Source organism: Anomaloglossus baeobatrachus, chromosome 1 (assembly GCF_048569485.1).
Source record: "Anomaloglossus baeobatrachus isolate aAnoBae1 chromosome 1, aAnoBae1.hap1, whole genome shotgun sequence".
NCBI lineage: Eukaryota > Metazoa > Chordata > Amphibia > Anura > Aromobatidae > Anomaloglossus > Anomaloglossus baeobatrachus.
The window spans coordinates 812,610,402-812,628,296 of record NC_134353.1 but is presented as its reverse complement, the minus strand read 5'-3'; the positions used below and the strand labels follow the sequence as shown (position 1 = coordinate 812,628,296).

The 17,895-nt window shown below is 44.6% G+C and overlaps 1 protein-coding gene across 1 annotated transcript in view; it reads right to left on the bottom strand.

The window, feature by feature from the left end:
• SLCO4C1 (solute carrier organic anion transporter family member 4C1) overlaps nucleotides 1–17,895 on the bottom strand; it is a 125,139-nt gene that overhangs the window by 7,289 nt on the left and 99,955 nt on the right. Inside the window, exons 8-10 of the mRNA XM_075325059.1 lie at nucleotides 14,647–14,842; nucleotides 9,285–9,438; nucleotides 4,305–4,501 (exon numbers count right to left, since the gene is read on the bottom strand). Of these exons, the coding sequence (XP_075181174.1) occupies nucleotides 4,305–4,501; nucleotides 9,285–9,438; nucleotides 14,647–14,842 (547 nt within the window). The remainder of the gene's footprint in view (nucleotides 1–4,304; nucleotides 4,502–9,284; nucleotides 9,439–14,646; nucleotides 14,843–17,895) is intronic.

Here is a 17,895-nt window from a genome sequence, read left to right as displayed (position 1 = left end):
ACAGTGGATGACATGCTAGCTAGGTATCTGTATGGGACACTATGGCTGCCTCTGTCATGGTGTAATGGTCATACTATGGCTATCTCTATAATGAGGCACTGTGGTTGACTTGAACACTATACATTACATTGTAATACGGACATTATACACTGTGTGCACAATTAATGGGTATTTCCTTTTTTTGATAATTAAATTTCAATTTTAAAGAACTACAGAGCTATCAGTTAATCCAAAAGGTTACTAAACCTGAAAACTAAATATTTATAAAAGTAAAATTATTTTTTTTTCTTTCTTATGAGAATATCTATATGTGCAGAATTGTTTGACATCTATTAGTGTGCAGAATTATTATGCAACTAAATTAAAAACACATTTTACCATCCCAATAGTTTGTTTTCATCTATTAAAGTGAAAAAAATTACCAAACTGCTAACCCTGTAGAAAAATACATTTCTGACACATTAAAAAAAAATCAATAGCCCATATAGCTGCCCTTCTTTTTAATAACAGTCATAAGTCTTCCATCCATGGAGTCTGTCAGTTTCCTAGTCTGTTGACGGTCAATATTTTGGGCAGCACTAACTCACTGACTGTTTTCCTTCACTGAAAATCTACCATTTAAGAAGAGCCCACAAGTTCTCAGTAGGGTTTACATCAGTGAGGAATCGGGCCATGACATTATCCCGTACTAGCTGGCCAAGCAGTGGAGCTCTTCGATATATGTGATGAAGCATTGCCCTATTTAAAAATCATGGTTCTCATTCCTGGACCACTGATTGAAAAAAAGTGTCTTTTAAAAACTATCAGAGAGTTTGAGAATTGATAATTAGTCAATTTAAAACCTGAAAACCTCCACCTTGCTGGTGTATGAGTCAAAGTGGAGGTCTCTGCCTGTTCCGTATCCAGCCACGGGCTCATCCATCTGATCCGTCAAGAGTCACTCTCTTTACATCAGTCCCAAAAACCTTTGAAAAATCTGTCTTCAGATATTTCTTGATGTTACAATTTCTGATTATTTGTAACAAAACTTTTGATGGTTTCGTTGTCACTCCTCATTATCTTATCAACTTCAAGAGCGCTGGATTCTTCTGTAAGACTTGTAACCCTTGGCTCATTTTGCTTGAGAAAAACAAGCTGCCTAATAATCCTGCACAACTTGATAAAAGGTGCTGACATCCTTATTCCGCCCTCTCTCTCATTGCACACATACCCTTCCCCTGATCTGCTTTATCCAAAAAGTATTCAGGTTTATACAGCTTAGGGTCACGATCCGGATGAGGGAGCGTTCTGGATGCAGCGTACTTTCTCCTGTGGAGACGGTACTGACCTATGTGGGAGAACGCGCCGTCCGTGCCCACAATCAGGGTTGTGGGAGCAGCGTATTTTCTCTGTGATTTCCCACTGAGAACATTTGAGTTTCCCCAAGAATAAATTGCCATGCTACGGCTCAGAAAGCAGGGCCACAGGTCTGTTTATGAAGCATCTAAAAGAAGAAAAGTGGGCATGGGATTTCTATAAATCCCATCCTCTGTGCTTGTACTGTACAATACAGTGTTTTGGAAGTAGCCAAAACACTGTGCATACAAAATACTGTAAACACTGATCTTGGGCAAAATTTGCATAAAAATGATGATATGGTCAAAATACTCAATAATTGTGCACACAGAGTAGCTAGCTGTGTAACAGGGACTCTGTGGCTGACAATATAATTGGAATACTTAGGCCATTTCCATAATGAGGCACTGTGGTTGACTTCCTAATTGGGATTCTGTGGGTTACATTGAAATGGCAAAACTATAGCTAGCTCTGTAGTAACACTGTGGTTGGCAGCTTATTGGGGACATGATGGATGGTTCTATAATAGTGACATTGTACCTGGCACTGTAATGGGAACCCTATAGCTAGCTATATAATGAGATACTGTGGTTGACTCTGTAATGAGGAAACTATGGCTTACTTTGTAATAAGGACACATTAGCTAGCCCTGTAATGGAGTCATTTTGGCTGGCAGTGTAATGGTCACATGGTGGATGGTTGAGCAATAGAGACACCATGACAGTCATTTTACTGGGGACACTATGGCGGCTGGTTCTGTAACAGGAGCTGTGCATGGCAATGTCATGGGGAAATGTTACTGGCAATGATGTTTATTCAAAGTCAAGTCAAGCAAACCAAAGTATCTCAAGATTAACTGTGCAGCAATGAAGTACTCCATGTTGTTAGACTAGGTGAAAAAATCAGGAATTATACATTTATCTCAATCATGGAAGGGATTAAAATACTTTTTCATATCAGTGTAGCTGTGAGATGACCAGAACTTGTGAAGTAGTTTTCTTCCATACAGTTAGGAAACGTCTAGAGAGAAATGAGTTGTGATCAGGCTTGTGCTGGCCCACAGGCGAGCAGGGGAATACCGGGTGGCCACTTTGTAGGAGGGGTTCCCTCATCTTCATAAAGGAGCAGTAGTTGGCAGATTACACTGAATTGACTATGTCCACACAGAGGCAATGTCTAATTTAACAAACTAGCCAGATTATTATTATATAAAAACATGGGTAAATGTGAATGAGGGTAATGTATTATTTGCATTGGGCCCACAGAGTTAGTGTAATTGAGGGGCACTTGGCACGCCAGTCCGACACTGGTTCTGAACCACATAAATCACCATTAAAATTAGAAAGATTATTTATATAAATGAAATTTATCCCAGCCAAGTTCTGTTTTACATAGCTGACAATTCCAAAATTGCTGACAATGTTTATACCATTTTCTTGCATTATTTCCTTGGATTAGCCACAAACATAACGGTTGTTAAATGACATGTGATAGCTTTCACTATGAAGACGTGAACCTTCATAACATGAGTGACCTTGAACATGACCATCACCAATAGGAACAATAACCGAGGCTACAAAGTATTACTCAATGTAAATAACTGAGGGAAATGTGTGTCATTATTGTACATGTTTAAAAGGAGAGATCTAGAACAACATTTTTGCCTCCTAATCTGAGAGCAGCATGATGCAGAGACTGAGACTCTTATTCCAGCATTGTGTCACATACTGAGCTGCTTCCTGCAGTGTTGATAAAATCACTGTTTTCTAAAGGCTACTTTACACACTGCGATATCGGTCCCGATATCGCTAGTGTGGGTACCCGCCCCCATCTGTTGCGCGACACGGGCATATCGCTGCCCGTGCCGTACAACATCGCCCAGAGCCGTCACACATACTTACCTGTCCGGCGACGTCGCTGTGACGGGCGAACCGCCTCCTTTCTAAGGGGGCGGTCCGTGCGGCGTCACAGCGACGTAACATCCCGCCCACCTCCTTCCTTCCTCATAGCGGCCGGGAGGCAGGTAGGGAGAGCTTCCTCACTCCTGCGGCGTCACACGCAGCGATGTGTGCTGCCGCAGGAACGAGGAACAACCTCGTTACTGCTGCAGTAACGATAATTGAGAATGGACCCCCGTGTCGCCGATTAGCGATTTTGCATGGTTTTGCAACGATGCAAAATCGCTTATCGGTGTCACACGCAACGGCATCGCTAATGCGGCCGGATGTGCGTCACAAAATCAGTGACCCCAACGACTCCGCATTAGCGATGTCGCAGCGTGTAAAGCCCGCTTAAGAATGAGATTGTCACTGTAGGACTAGCAAACCTGCTGCCTAGTAGTCTAACCACACTTTCGTAATTTATTAGCAGCTTTCTGTCTATGCACAGTGTCTATAGAAAACTGCTAATCAGTGGTGTGGGTGGGGTTATACAGAGTTCAGTACTCAGAGAACTGGTAGTTCTGCAGCAGATAAAATGGGGATTTTATAATAACTACCGCACCCAGTGAAGTGCTAAGGGTCTCTGCCCTTATATCATCCTGCTATCAGATGTGGTAGCAGTAACATGGTGGCAGATTTTCTTTAATAAAAGGATATGCAGTTTTCTAATAAGACCATTGGTAGTGTATACAAGGAGTGTAAAGCAATGCATAATAACTGTACATCTTCATATCAGATTAATACTCTGGGATAAGATTTTTCTTACTGAAGATTGTGTCACTATTTCTACATTTTTACTCAAATTTTTGTGTGATCCAATGCTACTACAAAATTGACTTGAATTTTGAGGTCCTTTTATATTCTATAATCATCAATGGTGTCCATGGTCAACTCAAACCATGGCTCCGAAGAGTGGTCAACTGTATGGTAAAGAGGTAATAAAAGGTGAAATGCCCAATAACCTGGCACTGACCTTCATGTACACACTTTCCAATACAACCTAAAAAAGTTTCATAAACTGTTACTAACCTTAGAATGGCGATGGTTATTGGTGTGGCAATCATGAAGGTTGTTACAACAACAAAAAAGAAAAACACCATGAATAATATCAGGTTAGTACATGAGGTTTTACATTTTCCAGGTTCAGCGTCTGAAATGTTTAAGCTCAGCGTCCTTTCTGCTATTTCCCGGACTGGACTCCCAATACATTCACAATCAGTATAAATCTGTAAGACAGAATTCATATGTGTATGTAAAAAATCAAAGCAAATGAAAAAAATGCCCTCAACCCCTTCACAACTGAACGATTTTCCATTTTTGTGCTTTCGTTTTTCCCTGCCCTTTCTCTAAGACCTATAAGTTTTTTATTCTCTCATTCCCATACTTGTATAAGACTTTGCTTTTTCTGTGACAGATTGAACTTTTCAATGACATTATATATTTTATCATATGATGCACTGGAAAGTAGGAGTGCGTTGAAATTGCAAAAGAAAGTGCAAATCCACAATCGTTTTTTGGGGGGGTTCATACCATGTTCACTATATGGTTAAACTGACCTGCCAATTTGATTCTCCAGGTCAGTACAAACTATGCAGATCCCATATATGTATAGTTTGTTTGTTTTTTTATTTAAGTGGTGAAAAAAATTCTAGCATCCATAAAAAAACAAATATTTGTATTTTTTTATTGTTTTACTTGAATGGGGCAAAAAGGGAGTGATTTGATTGTTTGTATTTTTTTTCATATTTTTAAAAACCTTTTTTTTTACTTTTTACTGTATGTAATAGTTTCCTTAGGAGACTTGAAGCTCTTATGAATGTTAGCTAAATGTTGGCTTTGACAGAAGAATCGTAATTACAGGCACGTTGGTTTTCAACAGACCCTCAGCTGTTATGGCAACACATTGGAGCCCCGCGATCACATCACAGGGCGTCGATGGACATGTGGAATGACATGCACCCCTTCCAGTGTGTGTTAAATACCACTGTTAACACCGGTGGCTGCTAGAGGCTTATGATGGTTGATGACCCAAACTGATCGTCAGAATGGAATTGGGGGTGCATATGCTCAACCACTCATGTATTCATTCCCTATGGGGCCTCTAAGTATTACGAACCGGCGCCGCCATAGCCGCAATCAGCCTCCTGCGGTTCCTGTTGCGCCCAGGCGCTGGCTGCTGTTCTTTTCCGTGCCTCGGGTCGTCCAGTTGGCTGCTCCTTCCACCACGTCTAAGTGTGGAGAGGCGGCTAGTGCGCATGCGTGCGCCGATTTACCCCAGCCAGAGTCTAAGCCCGGTGTTTTGCCTAGTGAGCATGCTCAGCCTGATTGTGTCATTTCTGAGACTAAGTCCTCAGTTCAGGCTACTGAGCATGCTCCCACAATTAATCCTAGCAGCCTCTTTGCACAGGTACTTGGACATCGTGCTGTGTCTAAGTTCTGGGATGTGCCTACTGAGCATGCTCAGGCAGATAGTCTGATTTCTGAGTCTGTTGTTCAGGCACTTAGTGCATCAGAGGCTAGATCCGGTAAGGACCTCACTGAGCATGTCCGTGAGGTGGCAGGCCCTGATAGGGCAGAGGGTGTCAGGTATCCTGATGACGTGGCCACTCCGGGCTGGCTCGCAGAGGCCCGCCCCTATGATCTGGCACCTCACCATTGGTCATCAGGCGATGACTGGTGAAGCGTTTGGGGTGTGGCTGCCATGAGGTCATCAGTGATGTGGCGGTTCCGGATAGGCCGCTGGTGAAGTCGCTGATGATATGGCACTCTGCTATTGGACCTTGGTGGTTCCAACCTGGGTTTGGGGCGGTTCTAGGTTATAAAAGGGGCTGGATACAACATGAAGGTGCGCAGTCTTTACTCATATTCACTTAGAATTCATGGTGGCATAAGCCTTGTTGGAAGCGGTAGGTAGGGCTAGGCGAACGGTGCCTGTCATGCCAAGATTCGTGGCTCAGCACATGAGGGTCAGGCGCCGTGCTTCTTTGCTACCATTCCTGTTGTGCTATAGCAGTCCAGTGGTGTTAACTCGGCTGCGGCTGCTGCGTCACCTGTCCAGTTGTGCCTCCTACGCACACGAACAGCATACCTGCTGCGTCACCTGTCCGAGAGTGCCCTCTATGCACACGGACAACGCACCTGTTGCAGCACCTGTTCGGTTGTGCCTCCTACGCGCATGGACAGCATACCTCAGGACACCTGTGGAGTTAACAGGGTGTTCCAGGATTGGGTGTGTGAACCTATTATCCTCCTTGGCTTCCCAGTCAACGCTTCTGGTGTGATCCCTTGGCCTGACGTGTCCTCCACACACGTGGCCATTCGAGTAGTGACCAGAAACGCTAATCAAAGGACTGCTCGGCCTGTCATGTCTGACACACGTGGCCGACTGGGCACTGTCGCAGTGGTCTTCTCGGTCAACGCTACCTGGTCACTCACCGTCATCCGGCCTGATGTGTTCCCTGCACATGTGGTTGGGGTTGCGCCAAGTCCACCGAAACGCTAACTGGGTTGTAGTCTGGTCTGATGTGTCACCACACACATGACCGATTCCCTGGGTTATCTCAGAGCGATCCAGCTCTAGTCTCCGCCTAACCCACAGGGTGCCAGCAGCTCCATTACCATCTGGAGCACGGTGGGCCCCGACTGGCGATTGGGATATATACCCCCTGGTCCTAATCTGCTGGTTCCCCGTAACACTCTAAGGGCGGCTTTGCACGTTGCGACATTGCACGTGCGATGTCGATGGGGTCAAATCGAAAGTGACGCACATCCGGCGTCGCAGTCGATATCGCAACGTGCAAATCCTTTTTGATACGATGAACGAGCGCAAAAGCGTCGTTATCGTATCATCGCTGCAGCCTCCGACATTTCCATAATGCCGGTGCAGCAACAGGTACGATGTTGTTCCTCGTTCCTGCGGCAGCACACATCGCTGTGTATGAAGCCGCAGGAGCGAGGAACTTCACCTTACCTGCCGCCGGCTGCAATGAGAAGGACGGAGGTGGGCGGGATGTTTACATCCTGCTCATCTCCGCCCCTCCACTTCAATTGGCCGCCTGCCATGTGACGTCGCTGTGACGCCGCATGACCCGCCCCCCTAAGGAAGGAGGCGGGTCGCCGGCCAGAGGGACGTCGCACGGCAGGTATGTGCGTGTGAAATTGCCGTAGCGATAATAATCGCTACGGCAGCTTTCACTAGATATTGCACGTGCGACGGGGCGGGACTATCGCTGCAGCATCGGTAACACATTGTTACCGATGTCGCAGCGTGCAAAGCCCGCCTTAGTCTCCGCATCTAATTAACCTCTTCAGTTTGTAATGGGGGTAAAAATTCAAAATTCTGCCACTGGGTGTATGTCTCTGTGGTTGGACACCCCCCAATCAACAAGTTATTACCTATTCTGTGGATAAGTGAAACCTTATTTTCACTGGACAACCCCTTTAAGGGAGAATCTGTTTCACTGGTGTTTAGGGTTGCAGTGAAGCACCTCGGCCAATGTGACCCTTACAAGGGCACAATGGCTAGCTCTAGAATGGGAGTAGTAGTATAACTGACATTGTAATGGGAATGCCATGACTGGTACTAAGACACTATGGCTTTGATTCATCAAAGTGTTTATGAAAGAATTCTGAAGTAAAACGTTGCTGAAAAATAATGAAAAATGTTGGAAAAAATATAGTAACTTTTATTGCTTTCACTCCACTCTCAGCCAGATCGCCAAAGTGAGGAAAGCTAATGAGGAGAAGAGCGAGAAAGGGCGTAGCAATGCCCACCGACAAATACACAGAGGGCCGGAGATTTCTGTAAGTCTGAATTTGGTGTGCAGCTTTCACTTCATATAGATTGTGTATATTTTAGCTAGCACCCTGTTCACATTTACAATGGTGTTCCAGCAGTCTTTTTTATTGTTATGCAGTTTTTTTTCTGTCTGAGAACCCAGTCCCGCCCTTTAGCCATGTTTATTCAATTTCCTATATAGCCAGGTCCCTTGCTTCCCATACACAGCAGGTTTTAACCGCACATAGAGGTAACATTTGGTTAGGGACCCATACACACAAGCAGGTTTTAACCGCACATAGAGGTAACATTTGGTTAGGGACCCATACACACAAGCAGGTTTCAATCGCACATAGAGGTAACCTTTGGTTAGGGACCCATACACACAAGTAGGTTTTAACCGCACATAGAGGTAACATTTGGTTAGGTACCCATACACAAAAGCAGGTTTTAACCGCACATAGAGGTAACATTTGGTTAGGGACCCCTTAATTAAGAGATTACCGTTAAGTGGTATGGGTCAGTAATCAATTGAGCTATACATTAGCTAAATCTCTCTTTTTTTTTTTCTTCAAGTAATCCTGAGCAGTTATGCAATGTTACATTTCAATTTTTCATATGGCCAATTGTATTTTTCATTCCTTATGTATTATGAAGCAGTTATGCTTGTTCATATTTCTCTGAATTTGGTGTGCAGCTTTCACTTCATATAGATTGTGTATATTTTAGCTAGCACCCTGTTCACATTTACAATAGTGTTCTAGCAGTCTTTTTGATTGTTTGACAAATACAGCAAAAGCGGTGGTCTTCCTTATTCAAGGAATGCTATTCCAGGATCTGACTACATAACGTTTCTGGTGACGCAGAAGAAGGCAAATGCCACTGGTAAGATGCATCAGATTCATGAAGTAGTGTGCACCTCTTATTATTGCACACCCACTTTAAAACTATAATACAAAAGACCAGTCGTAATAATTCAGAGCCTAAGCTTAGCTGTGTAATGAGGCACTGTGGTTCCTTAAGGGATGTTTCAACTTTGTATAGCAGTATTCCTAACAGTGTGCAAAATCTTCAGACTATTTTAATACTATATTTTATACTATATTAATACTTATTTTATATTATTTTAAGTCTTTTCTATGAACAGTTATAGCAAGACAAATACGTAGGATCATGCTCATATCTTAATGGGAGTGCATTAGAGAAAAAAAAATCAGTTTGCGCAAACCTACCTTAGTAGCATCATCAACCGCTTGAGATTTACATCCTGCATAGCACGCTGAAAAATACTGCACTCCATCAGCTCCACAAACTGGGTCGTAAAATGAGCGAGCACATGAACAGTTACTATTACACGGGGCCCCCAATTCACCGACTTTTCCAGTCCTAATTAACCATAAGGCCAAAAAAGGAAATATGTTGAGTGGCTGTACAACGTACAATTAGTTTTATCAATGTAATCAACTTCACTTAAGTATAATCCAAATATGTATATGCCACTCTATTCTTGGTCTACAAATGACCATCCCTAAAGGGCATTTGCCATCATTACTTGAGTTATATTAAGAGATGAGCTATTTAGTTCAGTGGGTGCAGCCGGACATTTGGAAAAATTCGGATTGGGATCCTGACGTGACCTGAACCCCAATGGAAGTCACAGATTGCGCAGTTTGGGTCTGTGACCACATGCAGTCAGCCATAAACAGAACAGTTCATGGGGTTGGGTGGCCGAGGTTTATCAAATTTTTGGGGGGTGCACATGTCGCGGGCGGAGGAGGGGACGCTGCGCTCACCACACTCGGGTCCGGCGCTGCTGCTTCAATTGCTGCTCGATGGTGGCTCGAGCGGTGGGCCGGATCCCAGGGACTCGAGCGGCGCTCCTCGCCCGTGAGTGAAAAGGGGAATGGTTGTGGGGATTTATTGTCCGTGACGCCACCCACGGTTGTGGTGAGATTGTGACACCACCGGTAAAACAAACGGCTGGATGGACGGGTCCCACAGACGGCTGTGGTGGTGCTTCTCCCGGTAGGTTGGCGGTGACTGCCTTTCCCTGCACCTGTGTTGTGTTCTCGGTTCTGGTGGCTTCCCACCGGTCACCCACTCCCCAGCTTGGATGGAGGCTGAGGGAGCCCCTTTTGCCTGCAGGCTCTGGCCCTTGGAACTGTAGCCTTGGCGGTGACTGTATTTCCCTTCACGGTTTAAGCTGTTGCCTTCAATCGGGTCTTGACTGCTGGGAAACCCCGGAGGTTCCCTTCGCTAACGGATTTGACCGGTTTTATGGCGACTCCAAGCCTGGTCGGGGTCCGTAGGCCCTGCCGAATGGTGCTGGCTTCTCTTCGCTCCCCGATCCAGTACCGGCGGGCCACCGCCTGTCCCCGGTCCTTACGGTTCATGTCAATCAGCCCCTCCTGCAGACGGTCACCACCGTCTGCCAACCTTGCTGTATGTGCCCGGGCCACGCACCCGGACACTTTCAGTCTCCTCTACTACCACTTCACTCTCTAACAACCTAACTGAACTCCACTCCTCTCCAAACTGATCTGATCTCTTTTCCCGCCTCCAGGACTGTGAACTCCTCGGTGGGTGGGTCCAACCGCCTGGCTCCACCCCCTGGTGTGGACATCAGCCCCTGGAGGGAGGCAACAAGGATTTTTGTCTGACTTCGGTGTGCCTAGCCGGGGTGTGGGGTGTGTTGTTGCAGTACCTGTGACGACCTGGCTTGTCCAGGGCGCCACACACACTACATCCAATCATGCTGTTGTCACCCCCAAAGTGAGCCGATGAAACACTGCAAGCGGTTCACACTGGACTGAGCACTGAGCGTACCTGAGCACAGCAGTGCTCACACAAGTTGTTTGCATACGTGAAGCACCCAAACTACGAACCCAAACTCTGGTTTGTTTGTAAAGTCTGTATTTGGTACGAACACCAAACCTCGGGTTCACTCATCTCTAGTTACAATTAAAGTTAAATTTATTTCCATAAGAAGAGTAAAATAAATAAGACAATGTATATTTTTAATATCCTGATCTTTTTTCCAGAAGATTTTAGTTAGCAATGAATGGGTCTCAGGGATGCTCCTGAGTCTGAATAAGTGTATTGTTCAGAACTACAGTTCTGGCTATGATAATTTATTTATTTTAATTTTAGTCACTTATATAGCACCATTAATTCTACTGCGCTTTACAGATATCATTATTACGGTCCTCATTGGGGCTCACAATCTAGATTCCATATCAGTATGTCTTTGGAGTGTGGGAGGAAACCAGAGAACCCAGAGAACACCTAAGCAAACACAGGGACAACATACAAACTCCTTGGAGATGTTGGCCTTTGTGGGATTTGAACCCAGGACCCCAGTGCTGCAACACTGCAGTGCTAACCACTGAGCCACCGTGCTGCCCGCAATACACATAGACCGTTACACAGAAGCTAATGGGAGATCACATGACAGGTTGATCAGCTATCATCATATGAGGAACATGCTACATTGTATAGCCTGAAAGAATGTCCGTCCTGAGTCATGAGAATCCAATATGATTAGGGTGTATTGTCATAGGCAATAAGTGATGTTTTCATTTACAGCAGGATGGAGCTATGGGAAAACTTGTGTTTTGTGTGTGGTCAGCTGACATTTTTTTCATACCGTTTGGGGAGTAGATAGAACATTTTGATCATTCTCATTTAATTTTTTTGCGTAGCTGCAGGAATCAAAAATCCACAATTCTGGAGTTTCAATTCCTCTTCTCAAACGACATTTACTTATTGGGTTAATGAATGTAATATTTTGATAGTTTGGACTGTTATGGACATAACATCACCAAAAATATTTATTTTTTTATGCCTTTATTTTATTGCGAGATAATGTGAGTGATGATGAAAATTTTTATGTATTTTTTACATTTTTTTATATTCATTTTTAGTCCTCTTAATTTATTTGATCTTGCAATCATCCAATAACTTGTATTATATACTGGAATACGACAGTATTACAATATATAGTAAAAGTCACAATCTCCTATGAACTCCAGCCAAACGTTGATCTTCACAGTAATACTATGTCAAAAATGGAAAGTACAGCAATTAGCTGGTCTAGCAACCCATTGGTTCCCCATAATCATTTCATAAGGGAGGGTAATAGGTGTGTGGTGCGTTACATACCCTCCAGTCTATAAACTTTAAATGCCACTGTCAGAGATTTACAACGTCATTTAAAAGGGTTTTCCCTGACAAACAGAGTTCATTTTAATCAAGAGATCTTGAAAGATTAATAATTTACACAATTGGATGTGTTTAAAAAAATATTCCTGTACTCAGATATTCATATATACTGAAAAGCAACCCTCTTCCATCATATTATGCAATATTATGTCATACATTGGCTTTCCATCTTTTGAGGCAGATTCAGCTGCACCTACACCTTTTCCAGCAGATGGTAGCTATGTTACACAGCCATTATCTGCCTCTAGAAGCACTTAGAAGGGTTCTTTTCGTACAAAGTTAATTTTAAAATTCACTTTAATCAATAGAATAATAATAAGAATAATTTTCACAATTTGATGTGTTTAAAAGAAATGTTCCTGTGCTGAGATAATCTTCCATATGTGCCCCTACTATGTACTGTGTAATGGCTGTGTCTGACTGTACAGGGAAATGGTCTGACCAGGGCTGGGACAAGGTATTTTGCTGTCCTAGGCAGACAAAGCTGATGGGCCTCCCCCCATTGAATCCCCAAGTAAAGGAATGGGTCAAAGACTGAACTAAAAAAACCTAATTCACCCCCTTTCCCCCTCCGATAGATAGAATTGTTACCTTTTCAGCAAAAAATACCAGCACAAGTAAACAAAAGTTATGTACTTTAGGGTTGAACCACAACATGGAATGTATTTTCAAAGTTATATATTGAATTATTAAATGCTCTGGGGTGGAGAAGGATGAAAAACAAGTACCGTAGGTACATTATGCTGCTCATCTCCACCAAGGGTGCACAGAGGACCTCTGCTTGGTTTGAACATTCATTTTTCTTTGACAGGCTCACATGCAGGGGTCGGATTCAGCCGGTTCTGTCGGGTTCTAGAGAACCGGTTGTTAAAATAGCAGCCGGTTCCCAGAACCGGCAAGAAACAGCTCCGGCGACCCGGTTCCCTGTATTCATTTGTGTTAGTGTCTCTTTAAGACACTAGCACAAATGAATCCCCACACCTCCGCGCCGCACTTCCGGGTACAGTGGAGCCTGTCTGCTCCCTGACCCGGCGTGCAGCGACGCGCTGACGCTACAGAGGTCAGGCAGTGTGAGGAGGGAGCTCTTCCTACTGCCGTCTGTCAACGTCAGCGTGCAGAGACGAGCCGCAGAGGAGGATGGAAGACAGGAGAAGCTGCCGGTGCCTGGAGGTAAGCGCTCAGTGAGCCGGATCTGCAGGGAGAGGAGCCGCATTAAGATGGCAGCTATATGTGGCTATATGGGGAGAGGCCACATAAGATGGGAGCACTATATGGGTAGAGGGGCCACATTAAGATGGGAGCTATATGTGGCTATATGGGGAGAGGAGCCACAATTAAGATGGGAGCTATATGTGGCTATATGGGGAGAGGGGCCACATTAAGATGGGAGCTATATGTGGCTATATGGGGAGAGGGGCCACATTAAGATGGGAGCTATATGTGGCAATATGGAGAGAGGAGCCACATTAAGATGGGAGCTATATGTGGCTATATGGGGAGAGGGGCCACATTAAGATGGGAGCTATATGTGGCTATATGGAGAGAGGAGCCACATTAAGATGGGAGCTATATGTGGCTATATGGGGAGAGGGGCCACATTAAGATGGGAGCTATATGTGGCTATATGGGGAGAGGAGCCACATTAAGATGGGAGCTATATGTGGGTGGCTATATGGGGAGAGGAAGCCATATAAGATGGCAGCTATATGTGGCTATATGGGGAGAGGAGGCCATATACGATGGCAGCTATATGTGGCTATATGGGGAGAGTCCACATAAGATGGGAGCTATATGGGAAAAGGAGCCATATGGGACATGATCTGCAGGGGAAAAGGAGCACATGGGATGAGATCTGCTGGGGAAAGAGGCCATAATGGGATGAGATCTGGTGGGGAAAGAGGCCATAATGGGATGGGATCTGCAGGGGAAAGAGGCCATAATGGGATGGGATCTGTACGGGGAAGGTCATCCGTTCCAATTTTAGCAGGGCTCCTTTAGTAATAATTATAAAAAAATGTAGAAAAATCATTTAATACAATATGACTGACAGTGACTGGAACAACTGGTGCTGGACAGGAGAGTGAAGGTATAGGAGGGGAAGGAGATTTTACTTTAAATTACTTGTATTTTTTGGTTGAGGAAAGTGAGTGAAAATGGGTGTGGCTAACAAAATGGGTGTGGTTACAGAATGGATGTGGGTTTTCAAATGAGCGGGGTTTACAGAGAACCTGTTGTTAAAAATTTGAATCCCACTCCTGCTCACATGAAATACACAAAACCTTATGTTTGAAGACAACTGATTTAAGAAATAGCCATAATTTAAAAATACTAATAAAATTCCAAACAATAAATAAAATAAGAAAACAAACTTACCCATTATATGTAACAGAGACACCAGCAAATGGGTCATTCCCACATTTAGCAAATATAAATACAGACGTCAAGGCCACTGATATAGCTGATAATATAATGCAGAACCGTATGATAGTTTTACAGTCAAACTTGAATTTTGAGACAATTAAGCCTCCTATAATTTGTCCAATGGCTGCTGCTGGAATCAATACACCACCTGGAATTTAGAGAAAAGAATAACAACTCTTAATTCAGGTAAGACATCAGAATCATTATGTTAGTGTAGGAATTGGTCGCTTCCCTCCCCCGTGCTGTCTTAGTCTAATTAACTACATTGTAAAGATGTTCTAGGTACCAAGTATGCTGTTAATGTATTTGATAAAATGACTACTGCTGTTACTGAAGTGCGGATCCCTAATGTCGCAGAGCCAGAGCCGGTACCATGTAGCGGTCGGTGCCACCTAGTGGTCGGGCAATAGCAGCAGTGTGTTAGATGTTAGATAATATATGGAAGGGAGTAACAGATGACCAGTGGGTTGGTTAGAGAGATAGGCCTAGTGAGAGAGAGTTCTGCAAAGGGTTTGAGGAGTAAAGGCGTGGTAGTCAGGAGCCAGTTAGGGAACCCTGAGGTAACGCGTTAAAGGTCCAAACCTCTTGCTCACACCGGCAAGTTCAAGGAAATCGGGAGACTAGACAGTCATTGAGGCCAAGAAATCGACAGCAGAGAGAAGAAGCATAGGGGAACGGAGACACAGTTGCTCGGCAGCTTTCATATTAGTTCCAAGATAGCGGGAATCGGTCAAGTTAGAACACCCCAAAGAAACAGCAACCGCAGAACTGTCAAGAGTGAGGCCATGCGTCATGGCGACTCCAGACTCTGCTCACATTGCAGAGTCTAAATCAAAAATAGTTTTTGGGTGTGCACACTGCTCAAAGATTTTTTGAGGTGCCAGTGAATAGAGTGAAAGCTCAAAAGTCCAAAATTAAGAAAAATCTCTGCACTCTCCAGAGGTTGCATTCAAAATGTGTTTTTTATTGTGAAGCTTTGCGACCGTACAAAATGTTTCAGCCTTATTTTAGGCCTTGTTCACTAGTCGCTCCTTAGAGTTATTTTGATGGGAGATTACTATGGGAGGAAAAGCACCGTAATAGTCAGCAATCTCAGCTTATTTGAAACAATACATGGATATCAGGTGAAAAAAAATCGATAATTTTTCGTTATCCTTATATGGTCACTGTCATGCAGAGGAGGCTTGTGTGCTATTATCCCCTTAAGATTAGTTTGAGGAACTATTTAGTAAGTCCTCATTTTATATAGTGCTGGGTTATTGCTGAGATTTTGTAACTAATTTCTTTGTAATAAAGTCACCTTTATAGAAATGTATATTCTTTTCTCTAGCTCCGACCATTGTCTGTGCTGCTATTAAACCAGATCTGCTATCAGATTTCGCAAATATTAACTGCGTATATTATTACATTGATCTGTTGCATCTCATGAGGCTGATGTAGTTATCTTAAAAATAAATTTTAGGCCAGTGTGACGCCCTGGCCTACAAGGTCGTCACAGGGTATTGTACAATCTGCCCTTCTGCACAGTATCCACCTCCTGCTTGGTTACGGGTCCCTGACCTTTGGTGTTGCCAAGAACAAGCTAATCAAAATCCTAGGAACACTCTGCACCACACCCCCCAGACACAGCAGTGGCCGACCTGAGTGGAATAGGGTCGCGCTCTTGGGTGGTTGGTTAAGGGGGGGTCAGGAGTGTTAGGAGACAGTGAGAACAGAAGTAGCTCTCAAAGTGAGAGGAAGTCAGGAGCTGGGGTCCTTGGAACTACTAGGTGGCAGACGTTGCTCTGGGCCTGGTAGGAGCTGGACCCCGGTCGCAGGGGATAGTGACAAGGGGCACGGACTGTCAAGGAGGACAGCCAGCGGCCTTGTGCCATCACCGGGCAGGGGCCAGGGCATGGCGGGATATGTGGACCTTAGGTCAGGAAGTAGCTTCAGGCGTCCTGGCAATTTACCTGACGAGGACGGAGCCTTCAAGATACGTTCTCCACCCGCTCCAAAATCGGGGTACTAGTGGAACGAGGGGGATAGGACTTTTCCACTATATGGTCCAGAAAATCCCAAGCGTGAACCCTGAGAGCAAGCTCACCCAGTTAGCCATACTGGTGAGTGGTACCCGACCAGTTTTATACTCAAGGGACCAACCGGGAAACACTAGGTGCCAAGGCAAAGGTCACAGATTAACAGGCAACACCAACGGGCACGGGATCCAGGCGTGCTCCCTCCCAGCGGCAGCGGTGACAAGAACTTTGGTTTACGACAGTTGTCGGTGTCAGCGTTATTGGACTGAGTGAGTACATAAGTGACCCTTACCGTCCCAACGGCACCTCCCCGTCGCCCGTCGAGTCCCGGGGCATCTCCCCTACCCGTGGAGGGGTTAAACACCTGGCTGCCCACACCATCACCACCGGGTACTCCCAACTGCAGCATTGGTACTCCACCTTACCACACACCACGGGGGGGCATCACAAACTTCATACATAAACATCCCGTGTAAATATTCCCCCTTTATTCTGAGTAGCCGCGCAACCCCGACCCCCCGGGTCCAGAGATCCCTCGAGCCACTGCGGATCCGGATCCGAGCAGCCCGGCTGCTGACATGGGGGTGGCACACCAGAATAAAATGAGCCCATGAAAAATTGTCAGTTTTTCATCCATATAAAATGGACGATTTTCATTAGCATTTTCATCTGTATTCCTGCCATATTTCATCTGTATGTCATCTATTTGCCATTTTTTTTTTGTGTACGTATGACATCCGTTTTTTTACATTATAAGTTAAAAAATGTACAAGATCAAATAGTTTCTATGCCCTTAATTACAAAGCAATGGTCTGTGTGGGATTGATTTTTGTGCACCCATAGACTTGAATGGTTCAGTCTCATCCAAAATCCAAAGCGTTTAGTGCATGTTGCAACTACGTCCATCATCTAAAGAGCCCTATTGAATAACACTAGTCCAAGTGTATCCTGTAATATTCAACATGCTGATCTTGCAGTGCAGTGTAAGGCCTCGGTTCCACATGTGTATAGCTTTTGATGCGAGAGCATCGTAAGTGATATGCTAATGACCCTCTGCTGTGAGTGTGAGCCGAGGGTCATGCAACTGTGATCCAATCTTGCGATCATATCACAGCTCCAGAGAAGAGGGAGGGAACACTTCCTCCCCATTCCCTCCGCTGCCTGTCTCTGCTTACATCGCACT